General features: G+C 41.1%; 1 protein-coding gene across 2 annotated transcripts in view; it reads right to left on the bottom strand.

Moving 5' to 3' along the window:
* EHHADH (enoyl-CoA hydratase and 3-hydroxyacyl CoA dehydrogenase) overlaps positions 1-14,475 on the bottom strand; it is a 117,168-nt gene that overhangs the window by 47,457 nt on the left and 55,236 nt on the right. For both annotated transcript variants that reach the window (XM_077448445.1, XM_077448446.1), the window contains one exon: positions 6,116-6,457. In XM_077448445.1, the coding sequence (XP_077304571.1) occupies positions 6,116-6,457 (342 nt within the window). The remainder of the gene's footprint in view (positions 1-6,115; positions 6,458-14,475) is intronic.

The following is a 14,475-nucleotide window of genomic DNA, read 5'->3' as shown; positions in this document are numbered from 1 at the left end:
CCATTGAAATCAATGGGGCAGCGCTGTAGTACCGCCGGCAAAACGCCGCTATTGCGGTGTATTGCCGGTGGTTTTAACCCTTTCTCGGCCGCTAGCGGGGGTAAAAGCGCCCCGCTAGCGGCCGAAATGCACTGCAAATCCGGCGGTAAAACGCCGCTAAAAATAGCGCCGTTTTACCGCCCACGCTATGGGTGGTGTGGTGTGAAAGGGGTCTTATTATAAGCATGGTCACCACCCCCTTCATGACCAGGCCATTTTCTACAATACTACCCTGCATTACTTTACCCGACAACCGCACCCCAACAAGATGTGTCATTTTTTTCCCCACACGGCTTTTATTTGGTGGTATTTGATCACCTTTGCAGGTTATTTTTTGCGCTATAAAATTTATATTATATATATATATATATATATTTTTTTTTTTTTTCAAATTTGAAAACAAAAAGACAATTTTTTTTACTTTCTGCTATAAAAACATATACAATCAAAAATAAATAAATAAATAATAGCGGTTACAGACTATGGGATATATTTATGGAATTATTTTATTTTTTTATTTTTTATTTTTTATTATACACTAGCAATGGTGGCGATCGGCCAATTATAACAGTACTGATATTGTGGCAGACTATTGGACACTAAAATTTTTGACACTTTATGGGAACCAGTGACACTAATACAGTGGTCAGTGCTATAAATATGCATTGTCACTGTACTAATAACGCTGGCTGGAAAAGGGATAAACATGTGCCTATCCAGTGTTTGTGTACACAGTGTGCTGCTTTCACTAAGGGAAGAGATCGATTCTAGTCCCTGCTTAGCAGAAGCACAGGATCGTCTCTTCTCCCCTGTCAGAACCAAGATATGCCCAACAAATCGCCGGGTGCTGGAGGACATTGGGGGTCATTTATGAAAGGCAAATCCACTTTGCACTACAACTGCAAAGTGCATTTGAAATTTCACTGAAAAAGTGCACTTGGAAGTGCAGTCGCTGTAGATCCAAGGGGGACATGCAAGGAGAAAAAAAAAGCACAAAACGCCACACACACACACCATTTTAGCTTGCACATGATTGGATGATAAAATCAACAGAGCTTCCCCTCATTTCAGATCTACCCCTCAGGATTTACAGCGACTGCACTTCCAATGTAATTTCACTTAATTACACTTGCAGTGCAAAGTGGATTTGCCTTTCGTAAATAACCCCCATTGAGTTCCCGAGACCTGCAGATAGGCTTCTGCGATGAATGATCACAGCAGACATGGCATGCCCCCTACAGGTGGAAGTGCAGAAAATATATATATGCAGGTGCCGCTGTGGAGCAATAAAAGTGCTATAGAGAGGTAAGCAAGGTGGTTAAAGAATACTTTTTAAATATTTGCCTAGAGATACTTTTTACGGTACAGCTGCTACTCTGTCACTGCATAAGTTATGATGGTGATACTTGTTCTGTCAAAAACAAAGATAACCAAGCAGCTTCAGTAGTTCTGCATTGATAAGCTTAAAGTGATTCTAAAGCCTCAGTTCTTGTAATTTAAAAATAGCAAACGTGTTGTATTTACCTGCTCTGTACAGTGGATTCACAGAGCAGCCCAGATCCTCCTCTTCTCGGTTCCCTTGCAAGTACGCCTAGCCCCTCCCTCCTGCCGAGTGTCCTCACAGCAAGCAGCTTGCTATGGGGGCACCCGAGCCGAGCCACTGCTGTGTGTCCATTCAGACACGCAGTGGTGGTTCAGCCATCTCCTCATTTGCTCACCGATTTTGACAGCAGTGGGAGCCAATGGCGCACACTGCCCCCTTAACCAACAAGAAGAGAGTCCAAGACAGCCAGGACTCTACTGCAAAAAATCGCTGGATCAAGATGGGGCTCAAGTATTAGGGGGACTGAGGGGGGCTGCTGCACACAGGTTTTTTTTTTTTGTTTTTTTCCCCCTTTCCTTTTCTTAATGCATAGAATGCATTAAGATAAAAAAAAAAAAAAAACCCCACCTTCAGCCTTTACAACCCCTTTAAAAACACCTTCGACATTATTAGTTATAATATGACCTTGATAAAAAGGAGAACCTTCACAGAAATTTCTACAAATCTCTTAATCACTAAGTAGTTTCCACAAACGGCAAATTGGTCACAGCTTCTATAAAATCTGCTGTGGTTAAGAAGCATTTCAAACACATTCTTTGCCAATTTCTTTCTATATCCATACAAATGTTCATTTTAAAGCTCCATGGAAACAAGCTATGCAGCTCTGAAAGCCATATAAAAAGATCCCATAAAATGTGAAATAGTAGTTAAAGAAACAATAACAATATTAGTAACAGATTAATAAAGTTAAATAAGGTGATCTGAATATTTACTAGTTCTAATTGTATGCCATTGTTCTCTTCTGACATCTTACCCTAATTCTAGTAATGTCTCTAGGTCACCCTATATTAGGTTAAAAAGAGCCAAGAGCACGAACATGGAGATGCCACAAAGCTGAGAGGTCAACATCTTTTTTTGTCCTGCTTACGAATCTAAAAATGTACTGGAGAAAGCTACATCTTTTGATAGCACAAATTACTAGCAATACCATTGATTTTACACACGCAACCTTTGTCCTTCACTTTTGGTCTGGCCCAAGACCCGCTCCACTATATCTTCTGAAACACCTCATTAACACTGCTGCACAATAATACCGCAACACTGGCAATCAGATGTTATTCACTTAAAGGATGGATTGACCATGTAGACAACAACATGTACGAAATGGAAAACCATTTTACACTCAAACCAGGATATACTTTATGCAATTCAACAATAATTGGTTGACTTGGTTAGTATTCAAGCAAACTGAAATTTATAAAGAAATATAACAAAGTTGAATAGGAGCAGAATATACCACACTAAAACTACAGTATAAAATACTGCTGACCATGGGATATCCATTTTGTTCTAAAGACAGTATACCTGGAAGATCTCCTCAAATGGGTTTCTCCTTATACCCACCTCTGGTAAGCACCCCTACTTACACTGACTTGCCCATCTGCTCTCTACACCCTCAATCCCTCCCAGACTACATTATGATATGTAATAAGTATTGAATATTATCCCTACACTTTTGCACTGTAAAAATAACCCATTCTAAGCTTCTTTGGGATAACCTTTGGCGAGATCTGAGAAGTAATGATGGGCCAATATCAGTACGCAAAGCTCATATGGGCTATGCCCATGATGCATTCAGACACCGCACCATGTAAAACTCAATGAGGCGATATGTGCCGAAAGAGTAGTTCTGCAACTTCACTGCATACCTTGACCGGAATTTTGCAGCCCATTCATAAAATGCCTATAGTATCTTACAGCGTTTTCCCTAAATAATGCTTTTTCCATGCTTCTTTTTCATTTATTATTGTTATTGTACAGACTCCTGGAGCCAGCAGAGTCCAATGTAGCATTTTAGTGCACCACTGGGAAGCTGGAAAACACATGAACAGGAGCTGGGAGTACTTTGTCAGCTGGATAGAAAATTACATAAAATATTCATGTGCAATATTTTACACTTTTCTGGATATTTTAATTACATAGTATTTTAAAAAAATAAGTATATATTAAATAATAAAAAAAAAAAAAAAAAAAAAAAAAAAAAAAAAAAAGGGGGAAGGTGACTTTGCCCACACCATATCCATGCACAAAGAAAAATACACATTTGATGTTCGATAAAGTTTTATAAGGAGCTGTAAAACAGTTGATATTTATATTCTAAATTTGAATTGCTCTTCTGAAACTTTTTTTTTTGTTACGTGACTGACATCGCACCAATCAGGGGATGGGCAGATACAGACTCACACTGTAGAAAGCATACATCTTTGCTTAATAGAAGCCCCTTTCCACTGGCCTTTGGGAAATCCCAGAGGGGCGATTCGTGTGAGGCGGGTGGGGACATCACATTTGGAGGGGCCAGGTGCCATCTAGCAGAGCTGACAGATCTATAGTACACTGTGTAAATGCATGCTGTGAATAGACACTTTGATGTGTAGCTGAGCATTGTGAGTGTTACCATTTTTTATTCTTTTATTAAATAGTTATTGGCAATACTACACTTTTAATATAGAAAAAATGTGCAGCACTATAAATCATATGTAATAAAGTGCATACAAAAATAAGGTGCTATACAATACAGTGAAAAATTCATCAGGTACAAAAAATTCTTATGCATGAATTTATAAAAGTTCTGCATATAGTATTAAAAACAAAGCGCGTGCACACGCACACAAACACACGAGACTTAAAGTGGTTGTGAACCCTTTACAACCACTTTTGCCTACAGGTAAGCCTATAATAAGGCTTACCTGTAGCTACCGTGAATTTCTCCTAACCTTGCAATTTAGGAGAAACTCACTGTATACGAATGTGCCAACGTCATTGGCACATGCGCACTGAAAAGACGGCTCGTATGTGACGTTTCTTCAGCTAGTGTGCAGTTAATAGTGGTTCATGTGCCGGAGTGACATCATCGCGGCTCCGGCCAAACACAGCGCCAAAGCCTACGATACCCGAAAGTAACTCCGGGAGACATGTCGCCGGCCAAAGCAGTATGCCGAGGCCCCTTTGGGGGCTTCGACCTAAGGTAAGTATATCATAAAGAGCTGGTATGCTAGGCATACCAGCTCATTATGCCTTCATCTTGCAGGATTTTTTATCCCTGTGGGTTTTTCAACCACTTTAATTGACTTCTGTTTTTCCACCTTACCAACTATGTAACTACTTCTTAACAAAAATATCAAAGAGTCCCAAAAAGGAGATAAACCAGAACCAGTCCTTCAAATGAGTGAAAAAGGTGGTTGCAAACACCCAGTACACAATGAAAAACTGCAGTCCATACATATGTAGCCATAGTACCCGAAATTGGAGTGTGTGGATATCCCAGAAAAAGCCCAAAAGAAAGATCTCTCCACCTCCTGGTGTAAAGTGTGGGGGAGCTTATGAGACCGATTAAGTTGGTCGATAATGGATTAAGTTGGCCTTAGTGAATGTAATGGAACATCAATATCACCCACATTACTGGTATGGTTAACGGAAGGTGCTTCAGGCACTCCTGGGATGCATGTCCCTAGTCAAACATGCAGCAGTGTCAACCGGGTAGCTCATCACATGACTGAAACAGAGAAACCAATCATAGTGTATTACCAGTTTAAAAGGTTTAATAAAATCTAAAATATTGCACTTACATAGTGAAACAGCATACAAGCAAACAAATCCTCTCGCCAGTACTCAAAATGGCCACGATTGGAGTAGAAGATTTTCTTTTACTTGCAGAACATGAACTGTGGTGGGGTTTTTTTGGACACTTATTTATAACCTAATTGGTTGATGTATGGGATGGTTTTCACTTTTTTTCTGCACACTTGCAAAGTAAATGGATAATATATGGGACTTTTTTTTATTTTACAACCTAACTTGATTATATACAAGATTGTTTTCGTGGTTTAATTTTTTCTGTGCTATTTTGTGTGTGTAATTTACGAGGTTTGTTGTTTATAGGCACATTTGAGTCTACATTTGGGAATTTACGTTAAGGAGTGTTTCATTGTTAGTAGGTATATATAAAGTGCCAAATGGCTTCAAACCCCTACTCCATCTTAAGCCTTGTACACACGATCAGAATTTCGGACGAACGGTTGTCCGTTTTTTTTTTCTTGCATGCTAGTCTTATGTCGAAAGTGAAGAGGTTACTCACCATACGAAAATTCTCGTACGACTGAGTTCAACTTCAGAAGTGACGTAACGTGTTGAATAGTTTTGTATGTGTGCTTTCGTTTGAGCATGTGTAGTCTTGCTCTTAAAATAAAAATAAAAAATTTTGGACGAAAACCGTATTCATTAAAACGAAAATCAGACATTGAGTTCACAGCCGACAAACATTTTATAGTCTGCACACCCAGCTTTTGTCATATGAAAAACCTAAATCGGCTGTCGAAAGCACCATACTAATGATCCAAAAATCATCAGATTGTTCAAATGATCGTTCTTGCAACATTAAGAACAATTTAATGGGGGGGGGGGGGGGGGGGAACAAAACAAAAAAAAAAACAATATTCAAACATAAATATGGAAAGAGTGTTGATTCCAACCTACCTATAACCGCAGCTGTACGGATAAGCTTTGGTTCCTCAGTGTCCCATCTTGCACCTGAGGGATGGCTCCATTTTGCAGCCTCCCTTTCTGAGAAGAAAGCATACTGCTGGGCTTGAGGCTGGCCTGTACCCCACAAAGATAGGAATAGTTGCCTTTCCTTTTCCACGCCACGATGGTAAGGCAGATGGACGGATGCTCTCACAGCATCAATACAGGCCAAGGGAGCCTGGGCACCACGGAACTGCTTCTTCGCTTTCTCCACTGTAGTATCCAGGAAGTCCTCCAATTTGAGATTAGAGGAAATATGGAGAGTGCTCAGTCTCCGTTTATCCAATGGATGTCCTGCAACAGAGGGATAAAATTAATTGAATAAAAATAAGTAATCTAGTGCAATCTTTAGGGTGTAGAATATTTGTGGTGTTTAATTCTGGCTTTAGCACAAAACAACGTATGGGCTATTGCACTGTGCGATAGTGATTGGCAGTCTCAGGCTGGACCCCCGCCAGGCCACGATTCCAATGAGTTTTTACTCCGCCCACTGGAGTTTTTAACATGGGCGAGCTAAGGTGGGCGGAGTGAAACATGTTGGGGGTGTGGCTCAGACTGAAACTGCCATTCACAATTACACTGCAGGCTTTGACTTGATGTGCAGCTCCCGTGACACCCATCACTCTCTACCATTGCCTGGAGCATAGATGAGCTCCCTTTCCAGCCAGCACTCACAGCGGTGGGCACAGGACTTCATTCCCATACAGCCTGAGAGGCTCACATACATCTTGGTTCGCAAAGTTAAAGGAGGATAGTATTCCATAAAAATATACCTAAGCTCTAATTTAGAACAACAATACAGACTCATAGGTTCTGAGCTTTGTTAATGCTGACGGATGGATACAAACTGGCAGCTGAAGGACAGGCCAAGCTTTGTGGTGGTACAAAAGTCAAACCCACCTTAGAAAGCTCCACCCACAGCAAGAACCAGCTGAGATTTGAACCATGTAGGGGCAGGCTAAATGTACCCAAGTCGATCAACTTGGGTACAACCAGCCTGCCAGATTTGACATGCAATTATTGCAAGTGGCTATTATAGCCACTTGCAATAATCACTGTGTTCTCCCCACAGCGATGGCTCTCTCAATTTCGCCACAAAGCCTGCAGCTACAGAGATCAAGCATGGCTCGTTTGCCTAGCTATAGCTTGGCCACAGGTTCACTTTAACAGACAAACTATGAGGAAACCAAAGCAAGAGGGAGGTGGTGATTAAAATGGAGCAGAATATTAAAGAAACTGCATGTAAGCTGTATATAGACTGGAACTGAACAATGATGTCATCTAGCAATTTAACAAACTGGCAGTCTTTTGGCAGTCTTTTGGCAAACCCTCCATAGCACCTTTTAAGTGTAAACACTTAAAAAAAGCACCAACTTTAACTCAAATCAGGTTTAAAATATTCATACATATAGCTTTCACCTATGGTGTTCTGCGTTCCAAACCTGGGCCTATACAAAATTCAGAATACCATACACTTTTCATTAGCAAAGTTCAAAACATCCGTTAAGCATATACATGACTGAGGCACGGGGGGGGGGAATATATATATATATATATATATATATATATATATATATATATATATATATATACACACACATACATACATACATACATACACCTTTTCTGAAAAATGCAGTAATTTATTACTCTTATTTTTTTGTAACATTTCTCTTCTTGCTGCAGGCTGTGAAATACACGAATGTATCACAAGCACATCCAACAGCACTGGATGCTCCTTAACCCCTGGAGGAGAGGAGGTGACAGATGGAAACATCTCTTTTATCTCATTCAGTTTAGGGAAGCAGAACAAGCGACAGCATTTCTTCAAATGTTCTGCTGAGACATGAGTATGGGCTGAAGACTGGTGGCTGCTAAGCAGTTCAACTAAATCCTTCTATCCTAAGGAAAAATATCTGTTCCAAACACGATGGTCTCAGTCCATTCATCAAACAGTATTGCCAGCTGTGAAATGGTTTCTTTTCTGTCCCCTCTGGCAGAGATGGAAAAATATAGTCTTCACACATTAACTACAGAGCACTTAGGGGCATCTTCATCTCACCAGATTCATTTTTTTTTTTTTAACAGGTCTGATTTCCAAAATTGCAAAATAGATCAAAAAGAAGTTGGTAATAGTATTTAAATTCAAGATGATGTTTTCCTAGTGCTGGTTAATGTATTAAGCACAGCTGAATAGAGAATGTGCAATATGCCTATTGTTCATTTGCTGGCGGTCATCAATAATTCCTATTGCACTAGGAGTACAAAAAATATATACACAGGGTTGCTCAATAAAGCCATAAAGCCATAGTTGCAGGTGATGTGCTGTCTCAGACCTGAGATTATCATACCGGTCTACTCACTTATAATGCATTTGCCAAACTATGTACAATATTGTATTTATTTTGTTTTCGCATGGATTTTACATACCATTATGCTTACTGTACACGGGACGTTTTAAAGCCTCTCCTGAACGATTGAGCTTGATAGATAGTAAACTACGTTTAAAAAAAAAAAAAAAAAAAAGTCAGTTTTGCCACGTTTAAACGCAACATGGCTAAATGCGAGTTACCGCGTTAACAAGCTGTTAGGCATTTGGCTTTTCAAATGCCTCTGAACATCCATCCTGAACGCATTTTGCTTTCCAAAAAAATGCTTCTAAACACAACTGCTTAGAAACTACTATAAAAACGACCCTGTGTACATGTACTAATAAGATTAGAGGAGAGTTTAGGGGCAGCTGAAAAAAAAAAAATAATAAAAAATAAAAAAAATAAAAAAAAGGCCCAACCCCCCCAAAATGTCGGTTTATCAGCAGCCATGTACATGAAGCCTTGAAAGAGAAAACGTTTTTGTTTTCAAAATATAGCCTGCTGAAAACAGGTCGCAGGAGTGTAGAACAAACTGCACGCCTGTGATCCACAGCCAAACGAGCTTTGGCTGTACTTCTTCCTTTTCTGATCACACACCCTCTGTTCTCAACTGCATAAGGAGCTAAAAAAACTTGGGGGGGGGGGGGGGGGGGATAGTAGAAACAGAAGTACACTGGTCTCTCCAGTGAATGGCTGTGCAGGGTGGGGCATGCCAACACAAGTCGGATCATTGGAGCAGAGTTATTAGCACAGCTAGAAAACTAACCACTATGTGCTCTTATGTCTAGTGTTGTCAGTTTTTAACAGGAAAGCAGGGGGACTGGCAGGACCAGGTATTTCACACAAAATAAGCAATACAAAAGAGAACTGGATACCTTTTCCATACAAGCACACATAGTACAGCAGGTACACATCAGGAATATAAAATGTTGGGTAAACATTCTTTAACCACTTCCCGACCGCCGCACGACGATGTACGTCGACAGAATGGCACGGGCAGGCATATGGGCGTACCTGTACGTCCCTGCCTTCCCGCGGGTGGGGGGCCCGACCGGGCCCCCCCCGGTGCCAGCGGCGGTCGGTATCCGTGCAGGAGCGATCCGGGATGAGGGGGCGGCCATTCATTCATGGCCACCCCCTCGCGATCGCTCCTGACGAATGGGAGTGAAGCATTGCATCACTTCCTCTCCTGTAATGTAAACACAGGAGAGGAAGTGATGTAATCTCTCCTCCGTGTCGGTATTTTTCGTTCCGGCACCGAGGAGAGAGGATCGGTGAGTTGCACCAACACGACACTTCACAGTAGAACATGCCAGGCACACTCACACCCCCCCTTTACCCCCCGATCACCCCCCCAATTACCCCTGCCCCCCCCAGTCACAGTGACACCAATGCATTTTTTTTTTTTTTTTTTTTGCATTGGTGTCATTTGTGACTGTAATAACTGTTAGGGCAGTTAGGGTTAGCCCCCTTTAGTTCTAATGTACCCCCCTAACCCCCCCCAATAAAGGTTTAACCCCGTGATCACCCCCCGTCGCCAGTGTCACTAAGGCTGGGTTCACATTGCAGCGGTTTATGAGAACGGATGTGATTCGCACCGCACTGCAGTGCAAATCACATCCGATCTCTGCGATTCGAGTTCAGCCATTCGCCGCACCCGCCGCAAATTCGCACGGGACCCTTTTTTTGGTCCGCAGCAGAATCGGATCGCATGGGTGTTCACACCATGCGATCCGAGTTTGCAGATCGCACTGCGATATGCGAACTGATCTGGGGGTGTCATTAACATTTCACTGACACTCCCAGCAGTTCGCATAGGGCAGTGTGAACTGCCGCCGGGAGGCATGCGATGCGGGAACCCGCCGCAGATTCGTGGCGTTCCCGCATCGCTCCAGTGTGAACCCAGCCTAATAAGCGATCGTTTTTCTGATCGCTGTATTAGTGTCACAGGTGACGCTAGTTAGGCAGGTAGGTATTTAGGTTCGCCGCAGCTTTTTATAGCGCCAGGGACCCCCATATACTACCGCATAAAGCCCCCTGATTGCCCCCTAGTTAACCCTTTCACCAGTGATCACCATATAACTGTTACAGGTGACGCTGGTTGGTTAGTTATTTTTTTATAGTTTCAGGGCACCCGCCATTTATTACCTAGTCTCACTAGTGTACCCCTAAATTTAGGGGTGTCTACTTTCCAAAATGGGGTCATTTGGGGGGGGGTTTGTGCCATCTTGGCATTTTATGGCCTTCAAAACTGTAACGCCCTTAGAAAGCCTGAAGGCGGTGCTTGGTTTTCGGGGCCCCGTACGCGGCTAGGCTCCCAAAAAGTCCCACATATGTGGTATCCCCGTACTCAGGAGAAGCAGCAGAATTTATTTTGGGGTGTCATTTCACATATGCCCATAGCATGTGTGAGCAATATATCATTTAGTGACAACTTTGTGTAAAGTTCAAAGTCATTATTCAATCGCTTAAGGCAAAAAATAAAATATTCAATGGGCTCAACATGCCACTTATCAATTTCCTTAGGGGGTCTACTTTCCAAAATGGGGTCATTTGGGGGGGTTTTGTACTGCCCTGCCATTTTAGCACCTCAAGAAATGAGATAGGCAGTCGTAAACTAAAAGCTGCGTAAATTCCAGAAAACGTACCTTAGTTTGTAGATGTGACAACTTTTGCGCAAACCAATAAATATACAGTTATTGACTTTTTTTTTACCAAAGACATGTGGCTGAATACATTTTGGCCTAAATGTATGACTAAAATTGAGTTTATTGGATTTTTCTAATAACAAAAAGTAGAAAATATCATTTTTTTTCAAAATTTGCGGTCTTTTTACGTTTATATCGCAAAAAATAAAAATCGCAGAGGCAATCAAATACCATCAAAAGAAAGCTCTATTTGTGGGAAGAAAAGGACGCAAATTTTGTTTGGGTACAACATTGCATGACCGCGCAATTACCAGTTAAAGCAGCGCAGTGCCAAAGTGTAAAAAGACCTCTGGTCATTTACCAGCAAAATGGTCCGGTCTGAAAGTGGTTAAAAAGGTCTTTTACCTATGGCCTTTACCTTGTATAAGAGCATGGTGTAAAACAAGTTTTTAAAAAAATTTGCAAGGTTTTCAGAAAGCGTCTAGGAGCTTTGTTGAAGATTTTAAAAAGCACCTTTCTGCTCAATTTTAGAGTTGATAAACACAGATCCCATTAGGAATCCTGGGCCCACAAAACTAGCCTTTATTGGAAAAAAAAAAAAAAAAAAAAAAGGCTTGATTTATACATAAACAAGAAATTCAAACCTATCCAATATAATTTCAGAAAAAATGATACAGTACTTACTATGTATGGGGTCTGCATGGCCATATTGTTTACAACTAAACAGTTATGGAAGGATTCAAAGCAATAGCAGCCACTCCAGACTTGATGGGGAAAAATTAATAAGGAGTTCAGCAAGCATAAATCCTGTGCCACTCTAAACTGAAAAAAATGGGGGTGGATCCTGCTTCTAATTACCAAAAGGAATGCAAGCCTCTTTATTTGGCAACCATCTGCTCCATTTTCTATGCAGTTTCTGCACCAGACAGGAGATAAGGAGCAGGAGAGCTTGCCATCTTGCTCAACACTGTAAAATAGAAAATTGACTTGGTTGGCACAGATAGACCCAAAGTAAATCTGCTTGCACACCATTTGTGCAGTTTTCCTGGGCTGAAGTTTTGTTAATTGCCCCCATTGCGATTTATACTGACACCACGAGGGAGGTTTACTAAAACCAGTGCACACAAAATCTGCTGCAGCTGTGCACAGTAACCAATCTTCTAAATTCAGCTTGTTCAATTAAGCTTTGACAATAAAGTCCGGTTTACACTGAGGCAGGACGACTTGCAGCGCGACTACCTCAGGCGACCTGGACACGACCGATGCGGCGACTTGCAAAACGACTTCTGTATAGAAGTCAATGCAAGTTGCTTCAAGTCGCCCCCCAAAGTCATACAGGAACCTTTTTCTAAGCCGGAGCAACTTGTGTCGCCCCGATTAGAAGGGTTCCATTGTACAGAACGGGACGCGATTTGTCAGACGTCTAAGTCGTCTGACAAGCCATCCCAGTGTGAACCGACCCTAAAACATAGAAGCCGATTGGTTACTATGTACAGCAGCAAGAGATTCTGTGAGCACCAGTTTTAGTAAATTTCCCCCACATGTTGTAAATGTGAACCTGTGCTTTGCCCATGAAGGAAAAGTTCAATTTGATAACTGCATTCTCCCTTACCTTTAATTTCCTCCTACACTGCCCAGTCACGTATGGAGAGCAAGGGGAAAAAAAATAAATAAAAAATAAATAAAATAAAAAAGCCTCTGGATAGGCTCAGATGGACATCTAGTCTGAGCTTACAAAAAAGGGGCTGCTAAATAGATAGATACACACAGTATCTCAAAAGAGTGAGTACATCCCTCACGATTTTAAATCTTTTAATATATCTTTTCATGTGACAACACTGAAGAAATTACACTTTACATTGTAGCAAAGTAGTGCTTGTACAGCTTGTAAAACAGTGCAAATTTGCTGTCCCCTCAAAATAACTCACACAGACATCAATGTCTAAACTGCTGGCAACAAAAATTGAGTACACCCCTAAGTGAAAATGTCCAAATAGGGCCCAATTAGCTATTTTCCCTCCCCGGAGTCATGCGACTCGTTAGTTCTACAAGGTGCCCGCCAATACTCTGCAGTACAATTCCAGCCAATACTCTGCAGTACCCTGCCATACTCGGTGATACACTGCAATACCCAGCCATAGACATCGCCGCCCTCCAGTGCCGACTCGCCAATACGATCAAAGACAGAATCTTTTTTTTTTTCTCAGGCTTCCCAGTTTAGAGGTGAGATGTGGGGTCTTATTGACCCCACATCTCACTGTAAAGAGGACCTGTCATGCCATATTCCTATTACAAGGGATGTTTTTTACATTCCTTGTAATAGGAATAAAAGTGATCAAAAAATTTATTTTTGGGGGAAAAAAAAAATGTCAAACTAAAATAAAGTAAAATGAACAATAAGAAAAAAAAAATGTTTTTAAAGCGCCCCTGTCCCCATGTGCTCGCATGCAGAAGCAAACACATACGCAAGTCCTGCCCACATCTGAAAACGGTGTTCAAACCACACATGTGAGGTTTCGCTGCGAACGTTGGAGCGAGAGCAATAATTCTAGCCCTAGACCTCCTCTGTAACTCAAAACATGTAACCAGTAAAAAAAAATTTAAAGCGTCGCTTATGGGGATTTTTAAGTAGCGACGTTTGGCGCCATTCCACGAGCATGTTTAATTTTGAAGAGTGACATGTTAGGTATCTATTTACTCGGCGTAACTTCATCTTTCACATTATGCAAAAATTGGGCTAACTTTACTGTGTTTTTTTTTTTAAAGCACAAAATTGTTTTTTTTTTCCAAAAAAAAGCATTCGAAAAATTGCTACGCAAATACGAGATAAAAAGTTGCAATGACCACCATTGTATTCTCCAGGGTGTTTGCTAAAAAAAACATATATAATGTTTTGGGGTTCTATGTAATTTTCTAGCAAATAAATGATGATTTTTACATGTAGGAGAGAAATGTCAGAATTGTCCTGGGTGCTCCAGAACACCTGATGGTGCTCCCTGCATGTTGGGCCTCTGTATGTGGCCACACTGTGTAAAAGTCTCACACATGTGGTATCGCCCTACTCGGGAGTAATAGTAGAATGTGTTTTGGGGTGTAATTTGTGGTATGCATATGCTGTGTGTGAGAAATAAACTGATAATGACAATTTTGTGGGGAAAAAAAAAAAAATGTAAAATAAATCTTGATTTTGCAAAGAATTGTGGGAAAAAATGACAACTTCAAAAAACTCATCATGCCTCTTACTAAATACCTTGGAATGTCTTCTTTCCAAAAAAGGGTCATTTGGGGGATA

This window comes from Lithobates pipiens, unplaced genomic scaffold (assembly GCF_037356315.1).
Source record: "Lithobates pipiens isolate NorthernLeopardFrog02 unplaced genomic scaffold, aLitPip1_a1.2 Scaffold_22, whole genome shotgun sequence".
Lineage (NCBI taxonomy): Eukaryota > Metazoa > Chordata > Amphibia > Anura > Ranidae > Lithobates > Lithobates pipiens.
Note: the sequence above shows the minus strand (reverse complement) of the source record. Positions and strands in the feature narration are given on the sequence as shown.